We start from the raw sequence: 26,662 nt of genomic DNA, 5'->3' as shown, positions 1-26,662 counted from the left end.
CAATTCACTGCAATGTGTAGTTTAAAATCAATTTCAGTTAGTGCCTCAAGGTTTCATAATGGTTCCATAATCTCAGCAAAAACGGCAGTATATCATATATATCCTTCACATTTCCCAGGGCATGACTTTAATATGAGCGCAAATAATAACACTATACAGTATTTATCACTGAAAAAATGTAAAGCTTGTCCTTTGCCTTGTAGTATATAAATAGACACAAGATTACTGACATGAAGCAAGGTTGCTAAAAATGAAGACATATTATTATACTATATTTTATTGCTACCATTACTTATGTTTAACCTAGTAACATTATAATACTATTCAATTATCCATGATAATCTACCACAAGCTACCACGTGCAAAGGGAAGCAGCACTCCGGCGTGTAGATTAAAACTTAACTTTTATTGAGCAACGTTTCAATGCCCTGTAGGCATTGTCATCAGGCTAAAAAAAACATAAATCAAACACATACCTTTATCATAACCAGCGAGGACGCCCATCTCCGGCCACAGCCGTTTCCGGCAGCCGTCTCCCTCTGATGACGTCACAAAGTGTTGAAGGGACCATGCAGCGCATCCTTTGTCGACAAGCATTGCCATGGTTACCTGTGTGCACACATACAAGAAACACATAGACAAACAACATGCAGTAATGAGCATAACATGTGTAGGTACAAAAGGAGCAATCCGACCAACGGTGTATGTCACCATATATCAAAAGTAGAACATAACTGATGAAAGACTTAACATTTACAGTATAAAGACTAATGCATTAATCACCAGTATTATGGAAACAAACAGCGGCATGCATAGGGGTTAAACATCCAAAACAATCTCCCATGAAACCAACCATAATGATATTAAGTATTAATAAGGGCATTTATGCCAGAATATTCATTAAGGCCCCCAGGAACAACAGTTCCCAACCTTAATATCCACCTAGCCTCACACTGGACTAATTTAGAACCTCTATCACCCCCACTTAATGAGGGAGGGATATGGTCTATCATTCTGTACTTCAACATGGCAATACTGTGGCCAGCTGCTTGGAAATGCCTGGCCACAGGCTGGTCACTGGTACCCTTCTCAGTTGCCTTTTTGATGGCAGAACAGTGTGCTGCCATTCTTTCTTTAAAGGCTTGTTCTGTTTTGCCTATATAGGCAAAACACAGCACCTGAATTAATAATAAAGGGGCAGCTGTCACAGTTGCCAGGTTCCTAAGAAAACCAGTTGATAGTGTAGGACTTGCAGTGAAATAGGGTCCCTTGGTGATGGGCTTCAAGCTTAAATGCATTGATCAATTCATGAACTAAAACTCCATTATTTATTTAATTGATTATTTGAATGTTAAGGTGAGTCAGTTTGTTGTAGTGAGTGCTGGGCCCCCTGTGTTTGTATTTACTAGAGTGTGTGGTCACAGGCCATTGCACCCCACCCTGGGAAGTGGGTGCTGTTTGCACCCTATTCGTAGAAATGGCGAGTGTGTTGGTACTTCTGTGTATATATATATATATATATATATATATATATATATATATATATACACAGATGGAGCCGTGCTCTTCTTTGCAGGGGATGGCAATGGAGACACCATCCGCCGCCACCCGCCATCTGTATTTGCGAGAGGGGATGCATGCGCACGAGATGCGTGCGCGTCCCCTTCCGACGGCTTCCCCCAGGTCCACGTCGGATTGTCGATGGTCACCGGGGTCCCCCACCCCCCCCCCACTAACCCTGTCTGTCTCCCTGAAGCGGACACTGAAGCGGGCAGATGAGAGCCGGGCTGATGGCGGATCGCCAGCGGTGACGTTCTGGCGATTCACCTGCAAGAGGGAGCCCGGCTCCATCTGTATATATATATATATATATATATATATATCATATCCAGGAGACTGGCACCCTCCTACATCATATGTCGGGGTACACTAGCATAGTGTATAATATGAGAAGAAGCAGGCACCCTAGGTTTCAATAGATGTTTTGCTGTTGCTTTGCAGATTGTATGTGTTTTCACTATAGGGATCGTAAAAAAAGACAACTTTTTGCAGATTTTATTTTACAGCCTCTGTACATCCCCCCAAAATGCCCAATAATTCAGGGCTAAATGGATAGCCACAGATCAATTAGCAGCTAATCAAAAACACCTTGTGTTTAGTTCCTTTACATTGGAAATAAAAGCTTCTAGGTCCTGTAGTTGTGATAATGCATTGCTCATAGTTAAACATGGCCAGTAAGGGTGGTGTAATGATTAGTATTACCGGCTCAAAGCATTGAGGTCCTGGGTCTGATTCCCACCATGGCCCTAGCTTTGTGGAGGTTGTATATTCTTCTTACGCTTGGCTAGGTTTCCTCTAGGTAATCCAATTTCCTCCCACAATCAAAAATATACTACCAGGTTAATTGGCTCCTGAACAAAATTAATGTTAGTGTTTGTGTGTACATGAGGAGACTACATGGGCCAAACGGTTATTTTCTGCTGTCAAATTTTATGTTTCTATAATGCAAAATGTAAAACTGCTCAATATACATTCATAATAAATAACCAGTAGGTTATAAAAGCTTTCCCTTAATTTTAGCATACTTTATCTTCACTAGAGTTGGCATACTTTAATGAAATTCACACAGACAGAACATTGATAAAAAATGAAAAATTATAGTATCTATTTAATTGCCTTCTTGACATTTTAAACAATAGAAAATGATACTACATGATCATCAAACTTCTGGTGCTAGCAATTTGTCAAGTGCTGTCATGATTTGTCTTAAATATATTGTGCACCTTTCTACACAAATTCCAAAACTCAAAAGATTTACACCAATATCTGTGATCTGCAATCATGCGATCCCCTTTTTTTACTGGAGTATGAAACATTCCTTATTAGTACACAAGTTCCATTTAAGGCAATTATTATTGGCACACAATTTTCTTTAAGACTAAGATCTCAGTGAAAATAGTGACAACATAATTTAATATACTAATATTTATGGTTGAATTTTAAATACCCGGATATAAATGAAGGCTTTTGAAACAAAAGTCCCATTTATGTATTTTAAAATATAATTGTATAAAACAAAACAAAAAAAAAATAATGTAGAGAACAGATATAATACAGGTAAGGAGGCAATAGTTACAGTATATTAACATTTTATTTTAGCTTCAATTTAATGTTCTGAGTTTAAGTAAAATATGTTATCAAATATATTTAGCAAATCTCAACCATTAACAATTTAATAAAAATGGCACGGTATATAACTAATGTAACTAATAACATCATTTTTCATACAGTTTAACTAGTCATGTATATTTTCAGATCAACCAATGTTCTTAAATTCTATTTATTTTATACCATCTAATTTTTACTTAAGCTATTACCAAAGATGTCAGTAATTATTTGCATTTGGAGTCATGAATTAGATCTAAACAAGTTAGATCTATAAAAGTTAAGAATGTTTTTTATTACATTTGAAAACATATAATAGTATATGCCTCACAGCACTGAGGTCATCAGTTTAATTCCCACCATGGCCCTAACTATGCTGAGCTTGTATATTCTCCCAATGCTTACGTTTGTTCCTCCAGGTACTCCGGTTTCCTCCCACATTACAAAAATATAATGGTAGGTTAATTGGCTCCCAACAAAATGAACCCTAGAATGAATGTGTGCATGTACTTGTGGTAGGAATGTGATAGATTGTAAGCTCCATTGGGGCAGGGATTGATGTGAAAGTTCAAATATTCTCTGTAAAGTGTGCACAAATATGTATGCGCTATATAAGAAACTGTTAATAAATAAATAAATAAAATAAACATAATGGTTGTGAGTCTTTAAGCCATGTAGCTTAGTCAGGATTGTACAGAGGTAGCAGCATGTCAAAAACTCAAGATTGCAAACCAATAACTTAAGAGAGCACATGGGCAGCACAATGTAAGGAACTCACTGTTGCATTCAAGGAGCAGGGGGTAAGACACTCTGGATAGTACTGATAAAAACATACTGAGCACATGGATACCAGAATCAAGAACTGAAGGATTAATACTGCTAGCAGGATTCTTGAAATTCAAATTTGCAGAAGCAGTTTATCTTGAAGACAGCCAAGACCAAATCACAGGAATGTAACATTGAGACTGCATAAGTTCATAATTGCAGGGAGAGCTGGAGTTTTAGTCCAAGCAACAGGTTGATCTCAACTGTTTGGGAATGCAGCATAGTTAGCTAATAAATAGCTGCAACAGCATACTGTACATTTAAGAAACAACAGCACGCATGGTAGGAATATCATTTTTCATCTATAAAGTCCATAGTCAGCAGGGACCAGAGATGTCTATGATCTGTTGCTCCTACAGAGCCTCATGTTAATTGCTTCTTGAACTCAGATTCTATCTTGACAAGCAATGTGGCAAGTGTATAAATTATGTTTCAATACATCATTTCATATTTTATATTTAAGGCCACTTTCATAACTGGATCAGAACAGCAAGTTTGGCTTAAAATTTACGTGGCGATATTATTTAAAATGAGAACAAGGAATTATAGACCTTTGAACCTTAGTTTTTATCACAGGTAAAAATTTGTAGATATTCTAACAGATAATATTCGCAAATATATTTAAGAGAATAGTTGAAACCTAGTGCCAGCACGGTTTCAGGAAGGTACCACCAAGCCAAACATTTATAATTAGTTTTCAACAGAAGATACATTGTAAAGTGGATCTTGGCAGTGCAATTGAGATGATATATTTGCACTTTGTGAAAGTTCAACACTGTTTCATATATCAGACTGATCCATAAAAGGATAGTACAGTACTAGGACTGAGGACAAAATGCAGTACATAGCTAGAAAACAATTTAAATAATAGTTATCATTTTAACTTATTGAACAATTCTAAGAGATGTACTGTACAAACATTATTGAGACCTGTCTGATAAACATCATGCCCATGACTTAATTATTATACGTAAAGTTATTAATAAAGTGTAGAAAAAGTAACTTGCTACAACATTATTGGGTGTAGCATGTTTTGACAGCATTTATAACATGTATCAGCATTCCCCATAGTGCTCAATGGAGACAGCAATATGGCGTTATTTAACAAGTTCTGAAAAATGTAAAACACTGATCCCTCCCCAGTGTTCTGTAGCTTTTCACCCCTCTCTTTGTATAGTGTAATTTTCACTATGCACAGTTGCATCTCTGGGTAAAAACCAAGTTGGGTAAAAATCCAGCTGTTTAGGTATCACGGAACAGTTTTTTTCATTGCCTTGGAAGCAGGTTGTCAGATATACAGTAGTTATACAAAAGAATACTTCTCATCATAATATGCATAATATGCAGCAATTACAAATAATAATTAATGAGCACCAGTGGCATCACTATGGGTGTGTGTGGGATGTATTAAAATAAATAGTATTATAATCTATGGTACATGTATTCTGCTACACTGAATATATGTAGCATGTTTACAAATATAAAACATATTTATGCAAAATTTGAACAATTTGAATAAACACATACATATGAGGAAAATGCAACTGCAGTCTAAGGGATGATGGGGTGTTGACTCCTCACAAAACTACAATTAAAGCTGAATTCAACCCAAAAGTTGCACTGCATGACAAATAATTAAGCATGTTCCTATATAAACTTGACATGGAGCTCAACAGAGGCCACTGGAGAGCCATGATCTTCTATCACTACAAGAGTGTTCTGCTATAGAAGGAGACTTTTAACTGACTGTTTGCTGTAACTGGAGAGAAAACAACCTACAGAACCATTGTGTCTGCAGAATTTCTGTGAAGGAAGATGTAAAGCACTGCAACAGACCTGTGTCTGCCATCACTAAGGACTCCATTGCTTCCAAGTTGGACATAGTTGTGAACACCAGGGTGACCATAGCCCAGTTAGAGAAGGATGTAGGCACCTCAATGAGATCATTGTGTTTGACACTTCACAAAAACCTTGGCAAGGTTTCTGCATGCTGGATGCCCCATTAGATGACTCGTGATCAGAAGGAGGCTCAGGTGACTTAGTACAGCAACATGCTGACCAGAGTTGATGATCATAGCAATGAATCCTGATCAACAGTTTTCACCCTGAGATCAGACAACAGTTGGCCCTGTGGATTCCAGCTAGAGATTTGCTGCCACAGAATATCTGATGTGAGTGCAGCAAGCAGATGGTGGTTACTTTTGTGGCAAAAACTGGTGATGTAACCACTTTACCACTCATGCAGCCCATCAGTATTTGAACTAATGCCTGCCACAAGTTCTGGAAGCCATTTCCAGTTGCTGTCCAAAACTCAAACTTGTGGTGCCCTCACAACAATACATCTGCCCACAAGTCCAGGAAAGTGGTGGATTATATTTGGTCTATGAATACATCCAAGAGATTGCTCATCTGCCATACAGTTCTGATCTGGCTCCCTCTAACACAAATCAAGCACAAGATGCATGGATTCATATAGAGTCACCAGAATCTCAAGTGGAGACCTTAATCCAAAATTTAGAAGACATACCTGTTTTTGATTAGTCCATCTGCTTCACCAAGTGGTTTGAACATATAAAACTTTGCATAGACTCCTTTATATATTACTTTGAAAATCTGTAATGTTCACTTTGTAAATACTGTATAATACTTATTTTACACTCAAAAAGCAAGGCAAAGGGTGCAAATACATTTAGTTGTTATCTTTATGTTTACACTGAAATTTAGAATGACATTAAAGCTGAGTACACATCTAAAGATGTATCTGTCCAATCTGGTCAGTTGAAAAGAAAATCTGATAATGCCAGGCAATGAACACAAACAGTTATATGGATAAATTAGTTAAAACAAAGGAATCTATCAATTTGTCTCAATGACAGTTTTTGTCTGTTTTCCAGTATTTTGGAACATATGATGAATGTCATTTGATTCCATATCTTTATCATTTTCATTCTAACCAGCCAGAGTTACATATAATTTTAGATTTGTACCCAGCTTACAAATATACTCCTTTCCCACTCAATGTATCTGCTCCATTTAAATGTCCTGCTATTCTGCAGTAAGGTTCTCGAAAAAAAGCAAATTTGCTACTTTTTGTTTTCTTCTTCATAAGCAATGTTTAGAAATATTTTGCCCACAATTCAGGGCTTTTTAAAGCTTGAAAAACAAACATGAAATGTGAATGGGGAAAAATAAAGATATTATTTATCTGTTGATAATGTAATGTTTCCTGTAGTGTAGAGCAGTGGTTCCCAACCTTTTTTTCTCTACTATAACCCTTAATTAGGCTTTTAATTTATGAGTACCCTCTCCACTCAATTTGAAATATCCACAGTACTTCCTGAGTGGAGTGGAAGTGAGTGTTATTCGTATTCTTATGCATATCCATATACTGTAACAGAGGAGTCGTGTGCAGTCAGGAATCACATTCCACTGTATAGCCACTGGCTGTGTACTGTCTTCAGGGTTCCTGTGGATGCCTGAAGAATTAATACTGCTGTTTCCTTCACCCATACCAGTGTGGGGCAGATGATTGCTGATGTCTGAGGGCAGTGCGGGTAGCTCCCAGTGGATTGCTAGTCAGGCAAAAGCATGAGGAGATGCTGATGATGTTGCAGATGGAACTGGTAGTGACACAACATGATTCACCTTGTTGTCAAAGGGAGACTTCTTTTGTCGGGAGACTTCCTCTTCTTCTGCCATTACCAATATTATTTTCAAGTACCCCCAACCACTCTGCAGAGTACCGCCAGGGGTACGAGTACCTCAGGTTGATCATATGTGATCATCAGACAATAACTAATATACTATGGTGTTACATTATCTTGTATCTTGTTAAGAAATGTGTTATTCCTGAGTTTGCAGATTACATTATTGGTGGAATGTGATTCTTTTAGTACCCCACTCTTCTATGAAAACACTGTTTTCAGGTAATCAGCAGTTCACTCATTTACTCAAAACACTCATTTTATAGGATCATAAACATGGTCATTCATTCAATAAAAGTCTCAACGCTCTCTTTTCGCAGTCTCACATACAGTATGGTGCATAAGATCCACAGCAGCCACATCTTTATGAAGGTCCTTGTCCATCTACTTGCATGTGCTTGCCTCCCCAGATGGCTCTTATTCCAAACTCTGTGCTCTCTGATTGCTCATCTTAAGCAAGTTTCAGTTTGAACCAGATGTTGCTGTTCTCTGATGTTGCTATTACCTTCTGTGTGAGAGACCTGACTGCAGCAGTTGCAAGAGTGATAATGTGCATGTGTGTGTGTATATATATATATATATATATATAGAGAGAGAGAGAGAGATGGATGTGGGCCATAAGGTTGACAGTATGAAGGTCAACATACGGAAGGTCTACTACTAAAGCTCGATAGGGCTTAGGTCGACACATGCAATATGTCAACAGGCCTAAGGTTGACAGAGTTGGAAGGTCGACACAAGCAGGGTGACAGTCAAAAGGTCGACATGAGTTTTTTACTTTTTTTGTCCCAAATGTCGATGTACAGTAAGTCAACACTAACACCATAGTAGTTTGACTTGTGGCGCTCACCATGCTTCATGCACTCATGTGTCAACCTAAGCCCTGTCGACCTTTAGTGGTCAACCGAATGTATGTCAACCTGCATACTGTCGACCTAGTGGCCATATCCTGACTGCATATACTGTACATGACAAAAAATATATACAGGTTTGGCAAATATTAGATATGCTCACTATTTATTAAAACTTAATTATAGAATACACCAATTAATATTTGTTATTGTCCAGATCTATTCATTTTTTTAAAATTAAATATGTTTTAACGCTATATTTTAAATCATGTTTCTAGTGGACTGAGTTTTGAGCCTATCTTTTTTATTTGTCTCTACCTGTAGACATAAACAAAACTTTTCAAATTCAGTTGTGATTTTTTTTTCTTTAGTACTTTAATTGGTTTGACTTTCTGGTTGAATATACCAGTACCTTGTTTGTACTTTTAACTACTCCAGGGACAGATAGATTTTATAATCATTAAATGTAGATGTTCCCTTACTACAGTACAATATATCATTGGCAAAGCACAGCGTCTGCATTCTGGCTAAGGAAATAATGAGTTCTCTGTTGACAGACAAACTAAGAGCCTGAGACTCTATACTAAACACTAAAAAATAGCATGACAGTAAACTAGAAAAGTCAGTTACATTATTATTATTATTATTATTATTATTATTATTATTATTACTGTACTTTATCATACATATTGAAGTTATTTATACTTTTGATTAAAGTATAATTATAATATATAACATTATAATAGTTAGAGCCAGCCCTAACCAATTTTATGCTCTAGGCAAGATTTTTCTAGTTCACCCTAGCACCTGCACTAGTCCCAGCAGCACTCTTCTAGCACAACACCCACCACCAATAAGCACAAATCACAGACTCCAGCAACACCCCTCACCTATAGCAATCTTCATCCAAAAGCCATATTTAGACATTTTGGTGCCCTGTGCCAGCAAGGGAATTGGTATCCACCCCCCATATTTTAAACAATGATGCACCCAAAAATTGGGGTGTGGTAAAACATAAAATGAGCATGGTCAAACTATAGTACTTGCAATTCAATTTGCGCAACACAGTGTTGCAATCATATTCAGATGATATCATACAACAGTGTCCCTTATTCATGTTACGCCATACAGTAGTACTCTTTTACCCTGTATGAGTGACACCTCACAGTAGTGCCCCTTTTTCACATTGTCACACACCAGTGTACATTATTCACATTACACCACATTGTATTGCTTCTTATTCACATTACACAACACAAAATTGCACCTTATACAAATAATGACACAAAGTAGTAACACCCTTAATACACATATTTTACATAGTATAGCCCTAACACGTGGCCAACCTTGGACTTGGGTGTTCCCATGAAAATGCTGGACATTCCAATGGAAGTGGATCAATGATGCAGGGGCACAGGGGGGGGGGGGGGCTTATGTCAGCTGCCCACCCAGTTCCCGCGCAGGGCACTCATAGATGTGAGACACCAGAGAGGTATCTTACAGTACATCTTCGAGAGCTGTACAAATCATTCAATGATCCACGACCAACGAATGATTTCATCCACACATGAAAGCTGCAAATGGATGTTTATGCAAAACATCCACTCGCATGTGTGTGGGGAAACTCTGCGTGTGAGGGTAGGCAGGTGGCCGTGCAGGTGGTGGGTGGCATTTGGAGGACTCGAAAAGCTGCGAAAGTCACAGCTTTGCAAGTCAACCAGAATAATGTTTTTAATTTGTGTAGGTCACACACAAAGAAAAGGGCTGGTATATTCCCAATTGATAAGGCCCTATCTTAGTAGTTGTAGATTAGATAGTGTTCACTGTAGGAATTTATTTAGGGCAGGTGTGCTAAATTCAGAGTAGGTTACTTCTGTGTTCAACTGTAGGTACAACAAAGCCATAATTACACATTTTGGTACCCTGGCCCTAATTCACATCTGATCACAGTACAAAGCTTGCTAATGTGTCTGCACCTCACATTCGACATAATTACAGTAGCTTGATTTAGAATTGGATAAAATACATTTGTGCAATATTAAAATCTGACTTGTATATTTTAAATATAGTATATACAACTTGCTATTATATATTGCATTGCACATATTTTCGGCTTGTGGATTCTTGCTCTTGGAGAAATGGCTCAGGAGTATTCAGATACAGAATACAGAAAGGGCATGCAAATGTATGTGGACTTTGGGCCTCAGAGGTTATCGAAGAAGTGCGGAAATTGGTACAGTACTGTATATGTGCAATATGTGGAATGGGTGAAATAGAGAGAAACTTTGGCGCACTGGGTGTTTAGTACACACAAAAATGTATTATTGACAATATGTAAATAAAAAAAATCCAGTAAAAATCAAATGCATACAATGCATAAAATACATTAAAATACAAGGAACAACACCCAGCAAGGCTCCAAGAGTTTCACTGGGCTGGGTCCTGGATCAGTGCAGTCTAGTCCAATGCATTTCGAGTCAAATGGACTCTTTTTCAAGGCTCCTTACTGCATGTACATTCCACATATTTATAATAAAAAAGGGCACCCAACAATTAGAAAAAATCCGGGACCTCCCGAGAAATCATGGGCACCAGTACTTCCTGTGTGTTCCATGGCATACTGTCCCCGTTATCCATTAGCTGAAGACTGGGTGGAAGGAGCTCAATCACTTCTGGTTCCAACTGGAGTGTGCTTGGTTTTGTGGACGTCATCTTGTGAAATATGCGGAGGAAGTTAGAAGTCCGTGACTTCCGATCCGCAGTCATCCGGATCTTTATAAAGGGAAAATGGAGATGGCACCTTCCAGTACTTCCTCATGTGAACAAAAAAGATTAAATGAATGATTAGTGTTTGTAAAAAGAGAGGTGACAATGCCTTATAATTGATTAATTGATTTCAATTCTATTATACTAGATGCTGGTTATCTTGCAATAAAAGACAAATAAAAATGAAAAGGATTTCCGGGGAGGTCCCGGATTTTTTCGAATTGTTGGGCACCCTTTTTTACTATAAATATGTGGAATGTACATGCATTAAAGAGCCTTGAAAAAGAGTCCATTTGACTCAAAATGCGTTGGTATAGACTGCACTGATCCAGGACCCAGCCCAGTGAAACTCTTGGAGCCTTGCAGGGTGTTGTTTCTGGGAGTACTCTGCAGTACCATCCTTAGGCTCCATCATTATTGCTGGGTAAGGGATTAACCTGGATTTGTATTTTTATGTATTTTACGCATTGTATGCATTTGCTTTTTTTTTGGATTCATTTTATTTACATGTTGTCACTAATACATTTTTGTGTGTACTAAACACCCAGTGCACCAAAGCTTCTCTCTATTCCACCCATTCTACTCAAACCCATGGGTGTTTTGGAACACCCAGAGAGATCTTGGCTGCCCATCGGGTGCACAGGAGGACATAAATTCAAACTCTACCACTATGTGCAATATGTGTCCGGACTGCTTGGGGGGATGGCTTCAGTGGCTGCATGATGCCACATGCAGCCACTGTGACCGGAAACATGGCTGGCCTGTGTCTAGCTTCGCAACTAGGATGCGCAGCCAGGGAGCAATGTGCCAAAAAATTTGCAGGCATATCACAGGGAGGGACCCGGCAAGTGTGCTTGGTACAACTCCCCTGTAGTCTTGCACCAGCAATTTAAGTTTTTTGAAGATTCACAAAACTACAACTAAGTTTGAATTAGGCCTATGTCTTTTAAAAATACTACAATTTGATGATGAAAATGGGGACACCACTTTTTTGCTCCAGATATGTCTCTATACTAGAATTAAATTTGAACATACTTTGGGATATGTCCACTTCAAACTTAACACTTTAGCATTTTCTCAAAAGTCACAATTGTTTCAATGGATCTTAAATAAGGCCCCTTGTGCCATTGGAACAATAAGGCATTTACAGCCACATTGTTAAACTACCCTAAGTATGTAAGTAAGTTTAATTTATATGCGTACTTCCTCCAACAGGACTCAAGGCGCTTTACAGACATTATAACAATGCACACAATACAGAGGATGTAGGTAGTACAGTAACAGACAAGTCACAGACTTGTAAAAAGTAACAAAGGTAGGCTGAAGAGCGAATTACTTTATTCACAAATACAGAAAATCATTAAATACAATAGCAAAATTATCATTATATTTACAAAACAAAAGTTACATAAAAAGTTTTAACAGTTTACATTATAAACACAGTATTGTGTTATAAAATGTTTTTTTTTTTTTTTATAAATACCACTAAATAAGCATTACTCCCATCTACCAAATATGTATTTATTTTGAACTTAATACTTTACAGTTACAGTATTTTTATTGCTTTTGCTCAAAAAAAATAATGTTCTTTTTATAATTATAATGGAAAACTTTCTTTTAAATTACTAGTAGGTACAGTATTTTAGAACTTTGTGTATTTATCAAGACAAGAGACATAGATCTATGACTATTTCCCCTATATAATGACATTATTTGAGTCACATGCTATATGCTCACTATTTGAGATACCTCCGAATTTTTTCTTGAGGTTTACAAATTATCAGCACCAAATGGCATTTATGATGAAGTTTTATAATTTAAGTGGAAGAAGGCAAAAGACAGAAATACTACAAGTTAAACATTTGACACAATCTAGCCTGTATCTAACATATTATTGCACATACAGTAGCTAAGGTTTTTTTTTTACAATGATACAAGGTTTACCCATGTTAATACAAATGGTGGAGCTATGCTTAAAAAAGTGGCACAGGTGTTGAATTCTAGTTAACCATAAACAGGGATAAAAGTGGTACTGGAAAGGTGGGGGAACTCCTTTCCATCTGCCACCTAAGTATCCCCCCTCCCCCCACTAGGCAGAGCCAGGGCCAGTTGTTTTCGGTACCCCCATGCAAACTATAATGCTTTCCTGATAGAATTCTGTGCCAGGTCCAAGGCAGAGCTGAACTATTTCCATTTCCCCATTAGAGGTGGTGGAACTATGTCTCTGCCCCCCCCCCCCCCCCCACACACACACACACACACTTTAACCCCTGACCATATCAAGTAATTTTGAAATAAAAAAAACAAACATTTTGGGTGCAGATGACCTCTATGCATCTTCAAAAGTATCAGTAAATGGCTACAGTATAGTTTTAGATACATGTTTCAATTATAATATACTGTAGTTTGTTAATTAAATGTACATACTATAACATAAGTGAAATTAGGAAAGACAAGCCTGTATACAAGCAATATAGTACAAGCAACATTTTGTTTATTGTACGACACATATATTTCTGTTTGCCTAAATCAGCCTTATTTATGTAGTATTAAAGATTATAAATTACATTTGTCACAGGTTATTATTTTCTACAATGATGGCAAATGCAGTTTTTCATTTAAACAATGAATTATTTTTCATTCCAGTGTAGCATTAACATGAACAAGCTAACAATTAAAGCCATGGCGATAATTTCCCATGATAATTATTTGCAAATGCATTGATATGCAATGTTGTTTGCTGTTTATAACACAACACAAAAGCTGTAATTTATATTACTTTTTAGATTCCTGCTCTGCTTTTGCATGTACAGTATCTTATGTTTTTGACATAATATTCCTTATTTTCCTCTTTTTGCATTGTTACCCCACAGATTATTTATTTTTCCTGTTATAAATGTGTTACAATAAAATATTTTAACTCTGTAACTTAATTTTCATTTGATTTCTTTTATTTTTTGCTGAAAAGCACAAAAATTCAAAAACCCAATCCTTTTAATAAACATATCTTGATTCAGACTAGCTGGAATAGCTTTATGACAGTATATATTATATTATATTATATTAATCAACTACTAATAGAATAATTATAATCCTACAAAAAGAGGCCTTAATTATGCTCTGTATGTTATAGGGAATAAATATTTTGTATTGAATTTTTTTATTTTCAGTTTTTGAATTTGATTTTTTTAAGCTTTGATTTTCCCACACATACCTTCATACTGCTGCAGTCAATTTTATTTTCCATGCACTAAATATCTTAGAAGGAAAAATGATTCACATAATAAACATTATGGGCCTTATTCTAGTTCACTCTTTCTGACAAAATCCTTCTTAAGCTCCGTACACACGGGGGGAGATATATTGCTCAGCCATATATTGCCTGCAATATATGGCTGAGCAATATATTGCTCAGTTTCTCCTTTTCATCAGCAACCAGAGATGGTCACTGATGAAAGGGAACCTCTGCCGGGCGGTGCCGCAGAGGTAATCAGCTGGTCGCAGTAGCAAGCCCCTGCGACCAGCGATTAGATTGGGACTGAAAACGGGAGCGCGCACCTGGCGATTTCTCGCTGGGGCACACTCCCATCACTGGCAATATGGTCGCCTGCGACCATAATTCCAGCGATTTCAGCCCCTATCGCCCCCGTGTGTACATAACACTAGATGGACCATGTGCACTGCAGGTGTGGCAGATGTTACTTGTGAAGAGAGAATTAGATTTGGGTGGGGTTTTACTTCAAAGTGAGATCTATATTGCAGTGTAAAAATAAAGCAGCCAGTATTTACCCTGTACAGAAACTAAATAACTCACCCAAATCTAATTCTCTCTGCACATTTTACATCTGCCTCCCTGCAGTGCACATGGTTTTGTCCATCTAAAGGAGCCCATACACGGTCCGTTTAACGGATCCGTTTGGGACTTAAACAGCACACATCCTGTCGGATCGCATCCCTAGTGCATGCAGTGTGCATGCACTGCGATCCGATACAATGTGTACCTAGTACAAAAAGTATGTGCAGCACATACTTTTTGTACCGTACAATGTGATGCGCGGGAGCGCGCATCGCATAGTACAGAATGGAGCCGGTCCACAATGGACCGTGTATGGGCTCCTTAAGAAGGATTTTGTCAGAAAGAGTGAACTAGAATAAGGCTTTATATCTGCATATGGTACATATTCCCACAATTCTTTTTCAACATTATTTGCTTTGTATAGTACATATTTTTGTGATAGTTATATTGATGGAAACTCCCAGTTAAATGTTTGCTTTGTAAATAAATATTTTTGTCTCAGTTATATTGACGGAAACTCTCAGTTAAATGTTGCTTCTGTAAAATTATTTTGTCTTACTTTATTCGAAAGACACAGTTTAGAAATTCAAATGTTATTTACTGTAGTTTATGTATTGTACCAACTGCATTACGCCGATGGAGTTGTTTTAGGTACATATTGCATGACACGAGTGCTGTTTTCAGAAATGTCTACACACAAGCTCTCATAAACCTTTATTCTGTCTTTAGAATTTGGAATGATTGGAGATCATACAATTAAAAGTCAGCGACCAAGATCTGTTCATGAGAAAAGGGTCACCCAGGAACAAGCTGATGCTGCTAAATTTATGGCACAAACTGGTAATACGTTAGTTACATTTTTCTACTTACTGTTATCAATTTTAGCAAATCCACTGCATGCTTCCATAATCCTCTGCATATTTGTCAGTTTTTTTCTAAGCTGATACATTTTTTTAATCATTTTTTTTTTCACCAGTTAAAGTTCCATAAATAAAGTAGCTGTATAGTAGACAGAACACATCCATCTCGAATGTGGCTAACTAACCCTGCTGTTCTACAGTCCCTTTAAACATACAGATGTAGCAGATCTGTCTGCACTCCAGAAATACATGTTGCCATTGTATGGTCATTCTGAGAGGTGCAGACTGGACCAGTTACATCTGTAAGTAGCAAGCTTCATAATTAATATGTATAAGTAAGCATGAAATACAAGTTGACCAGATATGAAAAGCTATCCTGGCATTCACAAATATATTTCTAAATATCATGACATACAGTTTATATTAAAATATTTGATCATGTACATGTAATTGTTGTTAAATGCATGTATTTTTCATCGGTGTTTCTCCAACTGGGCTCTTATAGCCTTCCAACTGTCTTCACCAGTGCTAATACACAATATGTTTTATGTGCATAAAATACTGTATTCTTCCACTATGACCAAGATGATTCATTTATTCTTAAAATATCTTACCTACTGTCTTTGTGAATGTTTTGAGTAGCTCTTTCATGCAACTTTTATTTTAAGTTTACTGGTTCACTAAATATAACAAATTGTTTTAAAATTTGTAAAACTGCTATAATAAATTCCTTTTATTTTATTTTTAATTTGCACGCTCACTCACAAAACGTTTTTGTGTTAATCCCTATCTGGGAGAATTATCTAGCACTGAAAGGTTTAAGATATGCAAAGCTTATGATCTAGAAAAACATGCACTCAATTAACAGATGGCAAATTGCCTCCGTTTCTTTCATAGGGTAAGTGAAAAACAACATAATGTAGTCATTTTTGTACCATCAATATTAAATATACATGATTGTAAAGTATTCCCACATTTACCTTTCATACAAATAACTGTTTTTACATTTTACTAACAAATAGGACACACTTATTTATTCACAAAATAAAATTTTATTTTATAGAGGAGCATTTATGGTTTTTAAAAAGATTTTTGTTTTAAATTTTGTCTAAATGTGTTACTGTATATGTAAAATTCTGTAATCATCAAACAATTATATTTTTCATTGATTAATGTGAAAACAGAAATGCACCTTCTAATATTGGGGCAGATGTATTAGCCTGGAGAAGAGAGATAAAGTGAAAGGAGATAAAGCACCAGCCAATGAACTGTGTTTAAAAATGACATTTGGGAGTTGATTGGCTGGTGCTTTATCTCCTTTTGTCTTATCTCCACTTTATGTCCAGTTTATCTCTTCTCCAGGCTTAATACATCTGCCCCAATAGAAGTGGAAGGAAAGATGTTTGTGTGTCCAGCGCCTATGCTGTTCCCATACACTTTTCTACCCCAATGATAGAACTGCTGGGTATTAAGGGGCAATTTAAGACCTGTTTGTTCGGATCCAAATGCAGTCCCCTGTCCGATAGTGGGGAGTTTGTGCATATGCGAATATGTCCATGAACAGTTTTGGAGAGTTTCACACTCACCGAGTCGTTCGCTCTGGAGCAGCAGGGGAATTGCCCAGCATTTTATGGGTGTCCCCATAAAAATGCAGGTGTGTTGATTTCTGCATGGGGCGGGCAGCTGGTGCCACATTAAGTCAGCTCTCGGCCCTTTTTCGGCGATCTGCAGTGGGAATAAAAGTCAGTTTACACTGACTTTTACTACCAAAGGAGAAAACAATCATTTGATGGTGTCCAGATACATCCAAGGGGATATGTTAGGGAACATATCCCCTCGTATGCTACGAGGGGAGTCACGCCGCATGGGGGTGGGCATTTGGCGAGGCGGTGGGCTGAGCTTACCTGTTCACTAGGCTGCAAGTATACAGAGCATCACTAACAGATCTTAATCAGACCCTAAATTATAACTTGCACAATTATATTAATTTTAGTAAATTGAGTTACTCATTATACTTGTGAAACAATCTCCACAAATTAGAGCTGTGGAAGTCTGCCATTAATACTAATTAGTATAAAAATATGATATGTGTTCCAAAATATTATTTTAACTAAACAATAGTATTTGCCATATAAACTGTGAATGGCAACTTGTCTGAATAAACTATGATTTCTAAAGTGTACATTAATTACCCTTGTGATAAAATAAGAATAATCGATTTAATCATAGAGTGTCTACATCAGTAATGGAGAAACTTGGCACTCCAGCTGTTGTTGAACTACACATCCCAGCATGCCCTGCAACAGTTTTAGCATGGCCAAATAGCAGTCACTCCATCATTGGTCTAGAGCAAATTTTCTCATGAAAATAATCACTGTAAGAATATACAAATCTAATACACACCTCTTTATAACAATTTTTCATTTGTACTGACCAGCTCTTATTTCAGTTGTTATTTATTAATTTTATTATATTGTGTCATTAAAAAAAAATCCAGAAGAGCTTTGTGATGTACAGGGAAAAAAGAAGATGACTCATTAAAATTTGAAGCAAAGATTCCACAGCATGCTGGCTTTTCAATAGGGTGAGATGTATAGGTAGACACTGGGACTGTGTGTACCTGCTGCGCACAAGCAGAAGTGAATAGAACAAAAAGTCTTTGAAGCAAAGATGAAAACACAGGAGCAACAAGGTTAATGAAAATACAGTACTTTACAGTACATAGAGAATTGCAATATCACACTTACAATGTGGTTAAAAAACAATAAGTTCCAGTAGTCAATAGAGAAAGATCCTTGGATAGTTAATGAAATACTTAAAAAATACAGATCTTCTATGTAGTAATACTATTGAAATATAGCGCATTGTATTTAAATCTTAAATAATACATACATTAAAGTGATAATTATATTATTTACATGGTTCGTTCCTTATAAGAATTATTAATTCTAATTATTAATTATTTCTTAACTCATACAGCACTATATCCTAATAGAAATTAAAGGGGGAAATCCATGCAATGTGCTTGAATCACAACTACTGTATTCCCTGGTACCCTGTAGATGTGATAGGGAAAAGTTGAAATGTTAGTACTACAGTACAGTAGCTATCCAATATACTGTATGCATAGCAGTGATAATTGGTGGCACATCGCAATTAATTTAATTCCTAACGTAGCATTTAAAATTTTTTAGTAGAGGATGAATCAATGATTTTGTGTTATTTTTTGTACATTACTCGACTTAGTCAATCAATAATTCTAGATTTTTTTATTTTTTACTCTATTACAATTATTTATGTGTTGCTCTAGAGGATGACTACTAAAACCTTCATGCATGCACCGTAATGAAGTAAAGATTTCAACATCCACAATGCACTATTAATTTAGTAGGTTTGCATGGAACACCAAGTATTACTTCTCAAAATATCTGATCTCTGCAACAATGACTATCCTGCAATGTTCATCTGCTCAATAGCCAAGCTCATTGTTTCAATCAAATTTTTGCCATGTCCCATCCCTCTAAAATAAAGCAAACTTTTCCTTAACCCCATTTCTTCTTTTTTCATCTAATTAGCATTTTAAAAACTCTTGTAATTGAACTTGTTCCATGTCAAATAAATAATTAAAGCAAATTGTTAGATTATAGATATTTGTATTATTAATACAGTACATATGAAAAACATCTTTGTAAAAATATATATTACTATTTTATGAATCTAGTAATTTGCATTATTGATAAGTTGCCTACACTACTTTATTTAAAAATTATTTTATATTGGCAGATTAAAGTATCTTGTATTAAGACACTATGGGCCAAATGTAATAGGGTGTGGGAATCAGAAAGTGAGAGATTTTGGGAGAGTTTACACTGAAAACCCAGGATGATTTTGATATGGTATATCAAGCTGAATATATTGTGTATGTATGTATATATATATGGCCCACTGACCTAGTTATTTTAGTATAATTTCTGTAATATAATTCATCATAAGAGGATGTCTCTGATACAGTACATGTGTTATTTTATTTGAAGATGTTGGCTTCATTGATCTGATTAAAAATAATAAAATATTCTAACTATATACATCAAGTTGCACTCTCTAAATTTACATAATTAAAAATAAAGTTTCTTGCAGAGGACTAACTGAAATATGCAGAACTTATCGTATTGAAAATATAGTGATAAAAGTCCTTATGTGGGCAGAGAAATACAGGAGATCCCCCTTCATCTAATTAAATCCCTTTAGTTAAATAAAATATAAAGAGGTTCACTTCATTTATTTTTGTCCCCATTCACACACACACGCAAAATCATCACAATCTTGGTTCAATTTTCATTACATAATGTGTGCTATCACTGTCTATGTGGTTCATTTTCAATTAGTAGAATAGTATTTGGTTGTTTAGAACAAATACTTTTGATGATTACTGGCGCAATATTTCCATCTTAAAATGTTACAATACTGTACACAACATTTCTGGTTTTCCACATTGTAATTTTCCCAAACTATGTAACTCTACAGCTGGGGTATTTATGCAATTGGAGAGATAAAGTGAAGAGAAGTATAGTGCCAAATAATCATGTGTTACTGTCATTTTTCAAACACAGCCTGTAAAATGACAGGCACTAATTGCTTGATGCTGTAGCTCTCTTTCTACTTTATCTGTCTCAATGGTTTGAAACATTTGCTCCAAAGTGCAACATTAAAAAACATACATTGTAAAAAATCATTTGAATCACCAATTGAAATGACCAATAACTGAAATAAACTAAAGCTTTCATATTTAATAAGAATTTACATAAGTCTACTCTACATGCATTCTGCGGAAACTCAGATTAATGTTTGAAACAAGCATCATAAATGCTACTAGTAATATTGGCACTTAAGATCTGGAACTTGACTATTTCAAAAATGTTACGCTAATTTGTATGTACAGTCAGTATTCTTGAGATATGCTTGTGTGTGTTTCTTTGTGTGTGTGTGTGTGTGTGTGTGTGTGTGCATGCATGTGTGTGGCTTCAGGCTGGTACCTTATATAAAAAAATATTTACCAGAAGATCACAGTGTCAAGCAAATAACTACTGACTATCCTTATAGTAATTGTATTACTCAACAAATAAATTGGACGTTATTTTCAATGACGTTGTCTACTAATAGCCCAGCATATTTTATTTACAGTACAGTAATTTTAAAACTCTTTTTGTTTGAGAGGAATTAGAAAAGTTTTATGACTCATTCAAGACATTATTTATTCGTACGATGCCAAATAGAAAAATCATCTATCTTCTTTAGCATGTGATCACAACATATTTTAACCTTTTCAGAATCATTTTTTCTTGTTGTCAATAATACAAGAGATCATCATCATAATGCAACATTTTCTTCTAGTTCTGCCAACAGGCTTCACAACATAACATATCATACAGTAGTTTACTCTTCTAATATTAATTAAAGAATATTTTATTTGCTTTGCATCCATATCTAGTCAAAGGAGCAAACATTCCATAATCAATCTATTTTTGCACCTTTTAGCATTACATACTATGAGCACTTATATATCGGAAATAATAGAACATAGAACAGTATGTGAAAAGTGGTGTTTAAGTGCTATGCAATTTTATTTTATTTTATTATCCATTTATATTTTTATGTAAACATTTTTAGTAATACAATTAATGATACAGTCAACATTAAAATGTTATTTAACTTACTTGAAATTTGTTTATCTACGTTTTTAAGTTAAATTCTGTCCAAATTTGAAAATATCTAATTAAAATGGTATTGTACTCTGTGAGTATGCAAGCTGTTTATAGACTGACAGGATAATAAATAGGTGGGACTATAACAAGCTTTAACAAACTCAAAGTATCAGAATGCTGACAGGAGCACAAACTATAATGGCTCTATATCTAATTTTCACCAGTCAATGTGTAGGAAATATTTATGGAGGGGAGATAAGTATGTATCCAAAGCAAGCATCTTACTAATTACAAAATCACAGAATAATGATGTGGGTGTTTGTCCATCTGGTGACAGAAGATAGTGATGTCAAGTTCATCTCTTTATGACTAAATGTCACAATTTGAAATTGTCTTAGTAATGTCTGCTACAAAAATTGACTTACAGTAAATTAAAATGTACTGAGTTATTAGTGAACACTGTCATTTATTTGACCTGCCTGCCTCTGAGCATAGTAACTACTCATTTTATTAAAGGGAAGTAATAATAATATTGGTAGATGTGTTTTCCTTATTGCAGTATATTTTTATTTGTCAATCTAAAATTAGTTTGCAATCACTCATAAAAAAGGCTGTCAATAATATATTTCCTTCCCATGGGGTCAGTTACAAAGTTGTGCATTGCATTAATATGCCATGTGTGCCTTAGTTCCTATTTATATGGAACTGAAAATATTTAGGTACATAATCCTCTTAAGCAATGTTATTGCCTGTACAAATGTGTTTATCAATGCAAATTGTTGCAAGTATATCTGTACGAAAATATATCTATAAGCGACTATATATGAAAAAATAAAAGTATAACCTCAAACTACTATTATTTATTACCATTTTTTATATAGTGTACACATATTCCGCAGTGATTTACAGAGAATATTTGGTACTTGTGTATTAGTCAGGCGCCCAATTAGCATACGTATGCAGGCGTAGGGTAAGCTACGCTGTCTGCGTAGTCCAACGGCTGCCTAGCGTAGTTAGCATAGTGACTCCGCGACAGCCCAAAGGCTGCCTAGCGTAGTTAGCATAGTGACTCCACGGCAGCCCGGCTGTGTCCCCGGCATCCATGGCTCTGTCCCCGGAGTGCATGCCAAACCTAGTGAGCGCCTCTCACACAGCACCGGTAACCGCCAGATCCCCTGCGCTGGCAGACGCCGGTGGAGAGGGGATTATGCGGGCACCAGCAGAGAGGCACTCCAGCTGTCTGAGATGCAGGTGCGTCTCAGACGCTCCTGCGTCTCAGTAACTATTAGCACATGCACCTCATGGATAGAGGGGGTATGCTGGCTCAAGTGCGTCCTATGCACAATAAATGAGGCATTTTCAAACCCCCACTATCCACGCCAGCCCAAAGCGTGGTGAGGGGACGCGTTACGCGTCCTCCCGACCTGTTCATACCCCCACTATCCATGTCGGCGTTGAATTGATTTTATAAAGTGTGGCGAGCGCAGCAAGCCATCAAGCCCGAAGCATGGTAAGCGGACGCAGAACACATGTGAAATAATCCACGTCCCCTCGCGGGGCTCACTGCACTTGCCACGCCTCGGGCTTGGTGGCTCGCTGCGCTCGCCACACTTCATAAAGTCAACTCCATGCCAACATGGATAGTGGGGGTATGAACAGGTCGGGAGGACCCGTAACGCTTTGGGCTGGCGTGGATAGTGGGGGTGTTTCAGGAACACATTCACACCTGCCATATCATACATCTGAGAAAGTAATGATGACATGTGTTAACTTGTAACAGTATTTTAGTTAATAATAAAGGAGAAAAGATCAAGCTGAACATTGTCACAGGTTCTGCAGCCATTACACTGTCACTTCACCTTCAGCTATGACAGGGACACTGACTGTCTGACTATGGTGATTCTGACAGGGATGCTCGTGGGAACACTGCACTACTTCTGACCAACTACGCTAACTACGCTGGCTCTGACTGACTACGCTCACTACGCTGGCAGCGGGAACACTACGCTGATTCTGACAGCGCCGCTACGCTAACTACATACCGGGCGCCTGGGTAATACACAAGTACCGAATATTTGAACATTCACATCAGTACCTGCCCCATTGGGGATTACAATCTATATTCCCTATCACATGTACTGTACATGCACACCTATTCATTCTAGGGTAAATTTTGTTAGAAGTCAGTTAACCTACAGTATATGTTTGGATTGTGGAAGGAAACTGCATTACCTGGAGTAAACCCACTCAAGCATGGGGAGAATATTCAAACTGTGCACAATTAGGGCCATGGCAGGAATTAAAGACCTCAGTGATGTGAGGCAGGAACTATAACCCTTAAGGTGCCCATACACATACCAATTACCCGGTACTTTTTGTGCTAAAATAGCATTGTTGTGCATATGTTGTGCATGGGATGCGATGCTATTTTAGCACAAAAAGTACCGGGTAATTGGTACGTGTATGGGCACCTTTACACCATCTTTTATGCCCTACTACACATTAACACATACAGTGTTCATCGCCTTAAGGACTTTTTTTAACCATTTTCTTTCTTTTCCATTTTCTTATGAGAGTAAGGTGCTGTCTTTACTTTAAATGTCTTAATGTAACAATGTATATAAAAGGAAAATTAAAATGCAGCCCATAGCATTTGTTAAGATTTTGATACTTAAGGGGTTATCCTAATACCTGAGGTAAATTATGGCATGGAATAAATGGGTCTATCACCATAAATGCATGGGGTCATTATAAGGCTATGTAATTATAGACCATTTTTTCTGTGTGGTAAATTACACTATAACACAAATAAACACATAGGTTCTGTTAAAAGCTGTGTTTCTGTGGCAGTGATTGTGCTTTTGAGGTAAACTGAACAAAACTCTCCGATAAGTGTTGATGGTGTGTGCTAATAGGATACGACCGGGTGAGTCAGGTGCAGTAATTTATTGCTGCTAATTGCATACCACACTAAAGTTAATACAGTATGTACAGAGTGGCATCTAATTTAAAATAGTGGCTATGTAGCCAATGTACAATACATTACTGACAATCTGTAGTGTCTAAATAGCTCAGTAAACTCTTACACCTCTTATGCCTGACGTCCCTACTCCTTGATGTTCTATTTACCATCTTATACTCAAAAAATAAAAATATTTTTGGTACTTTATATGGTCTCTTAATAGTAATTACAAATATTTAAATTTATTTGCATAGCTATCCTCCCTTTAATTTTTTTCAGAATGTCAGATTATGGCAATAATGCGTACATCAAGTATTACCTCAATTGAAATACATCTGCAAATTAACCTACACGTTGGGCCTTATTCTAGTTCACTCTTAGAGGCAAATTCCTTCTTAGCTGGACAAAACCATGTGCGCTTCATGTGGGGCAGATTTAAAATGTGCAGATAGAATTAGATTTGGGTGAGTTATTTTGTTTCTGTGCAGGGTAAATAATGACTGCATTATTTTTACACTGCAATATAGATCTCAATTTGAAGAAAAACCCCACCCAAATCTAATTATATCTGCACAAGTAACATCTACGCCACCTGCAGTGCACATGGTTTTGTCCATCTGAGAAGGAATTTGCCTCTATGAGTGAACTAGAATAAGGCCCAATATACAGTACGTGCATGTTTGTGTAATTATGAGAAGATTCATATCAGGACACAGACAAGAGTACTCCAGAGAAAACAATACTACAGTATTTGCGGGTGGTCATATACTAGTTCAAATGGACTAAAGATAAAGATGATCATCAGTACTAGTGAGCAAATTATTATATGCTGGTAATGAATACCACCCTGACAATGATAGGTGCCCACTTCATTATCTGAGTATAAATCATGCTTTTAAGAACTTATTGTAGCAATATTTTAAACATAGAGTTGTTTTTGTGGTATTAGAGATGTTTCTGTAGCTTTATTGATATCTAATAGGGAATGCATATTTTGCAAGCAAATGAAATGGTTTAAAACATTGGAGTAAATATACAGTTTGTTATGTATGCAAGGGATGTAGTACCAAGCCGATATGTTGCTAATGTTGACCTACTGTACACATTTTGCACGCATTCCTTAGTATATAGTCAAAAATAGTATATTAACATGCGGATTTTTTTACATTAAATTTGCACCCACTCTACATAAGGCCCTAAAGGCCAAATTATATACTGTATACCAGGGCTGGGCAACACCGGCCCTCCAGATGTTAATGAACTACACATCCCAGGATGCTTTGCATTAGTTTTGCTATGTGGCCATGCTGAAACTGATGCAAGGCATGCTGGGATGTGTAGTTCATCAACATCTGGAGGGCCGGTGTTGCCTAGCCCTGCTGTATACTGTACAACAACATGTAAACACATTCTGGTACAATTTATGTGTAAGAGGCGTGTGGGGCCCACTAACCAGGTGGATGTTCAGGACCAAGCAGCAGTGACATGCATGACAGGCAACCAATCAGTGAATAATATTGGCCACAACCAATAAGAAAATAGTAGCATTAGAGTGAATTTTCTGAAGAAAAAAGGTCAGGAACTAATGACAGGAGTTTATATTGTGAAATCACACCTTACCCTAACTCCACCTACCAACATTAATGGCCAATAAATCTGCCTAACAAAACTGTGAACTAACACCTCAATAATCACTGAAGCTAGGAACAACGTCTGTACATTGATGATGTTTAATTGCCTTCTTGCATATAAAATGCCTTTTTTCATACATACTGTACTGTATGCTGCATTACACATTCATTTGATGTCACAGAATATGCACAAAAATAGTACATATATGCAATTAAGTTAGTCAAGTGCAGTTAAATGTTTTGAAGTATTTTAAGATTGCTTTAGAAGTACATATACTGTACATGACACATATTCAATTAGACATTTTTAAAATGTTATTTTTTGTTTGTATTTTGCTAAATGAATGCATTAAAGTTGCTAGGGTCCACATCACTGTGTCTACATAGTTACCTGCAGGAA

General features: G+C 36.6%; 1 protein-coding gene across 4 annotated transcripts in view; it reads left to right on the top strand.

Moving 5' to 3' along the window:
• Positions 1 to 26,662, top strand: part of ADGRB3 (adhesion G protein-coupled receptor B3) — an 811,989-nt gene that overhangs the window by 282,914 nt on the left and 502,413 nt on the right. For 2 of the 4 annotated variants that reach the window (XM_083177264.1, XM_083177263.1), the window contains exon 3: positions 15,837 to 15,947. The exons of the other annotated variants lie outside the window; for them this stretch is intronic. In XM_083177264.1, the coding sequence (XP_083033390.1) occupies positions 15,837 to 15,947 (111 nt within the window). The remainder of the gene's footprint in view (positions 1 to 15,836; positions 15,948 to 26,662) is intronic. 4 annotated transcript variants of the gene reach the window in all.

The sequence above is a fragment of the Crinia signifera genome, chromosome 3 (genome assembly GCF_055691185.1).
Source record: "Crinia signifera chromosome 3, ASM5569118v1, whole genome shotgun sequence".
NCBI classification, from domain to species: domain Eukaryota; kingdom Metazoa; phylum Chordata; class Amphibia; order Anura; family Myobatrachidae; genus Crinia; species Crinia signifera.
Note: the sequence above shows the minus strand (reverse complement) of the source record. Positions and strands in the feature narration are given on the sequence as shown.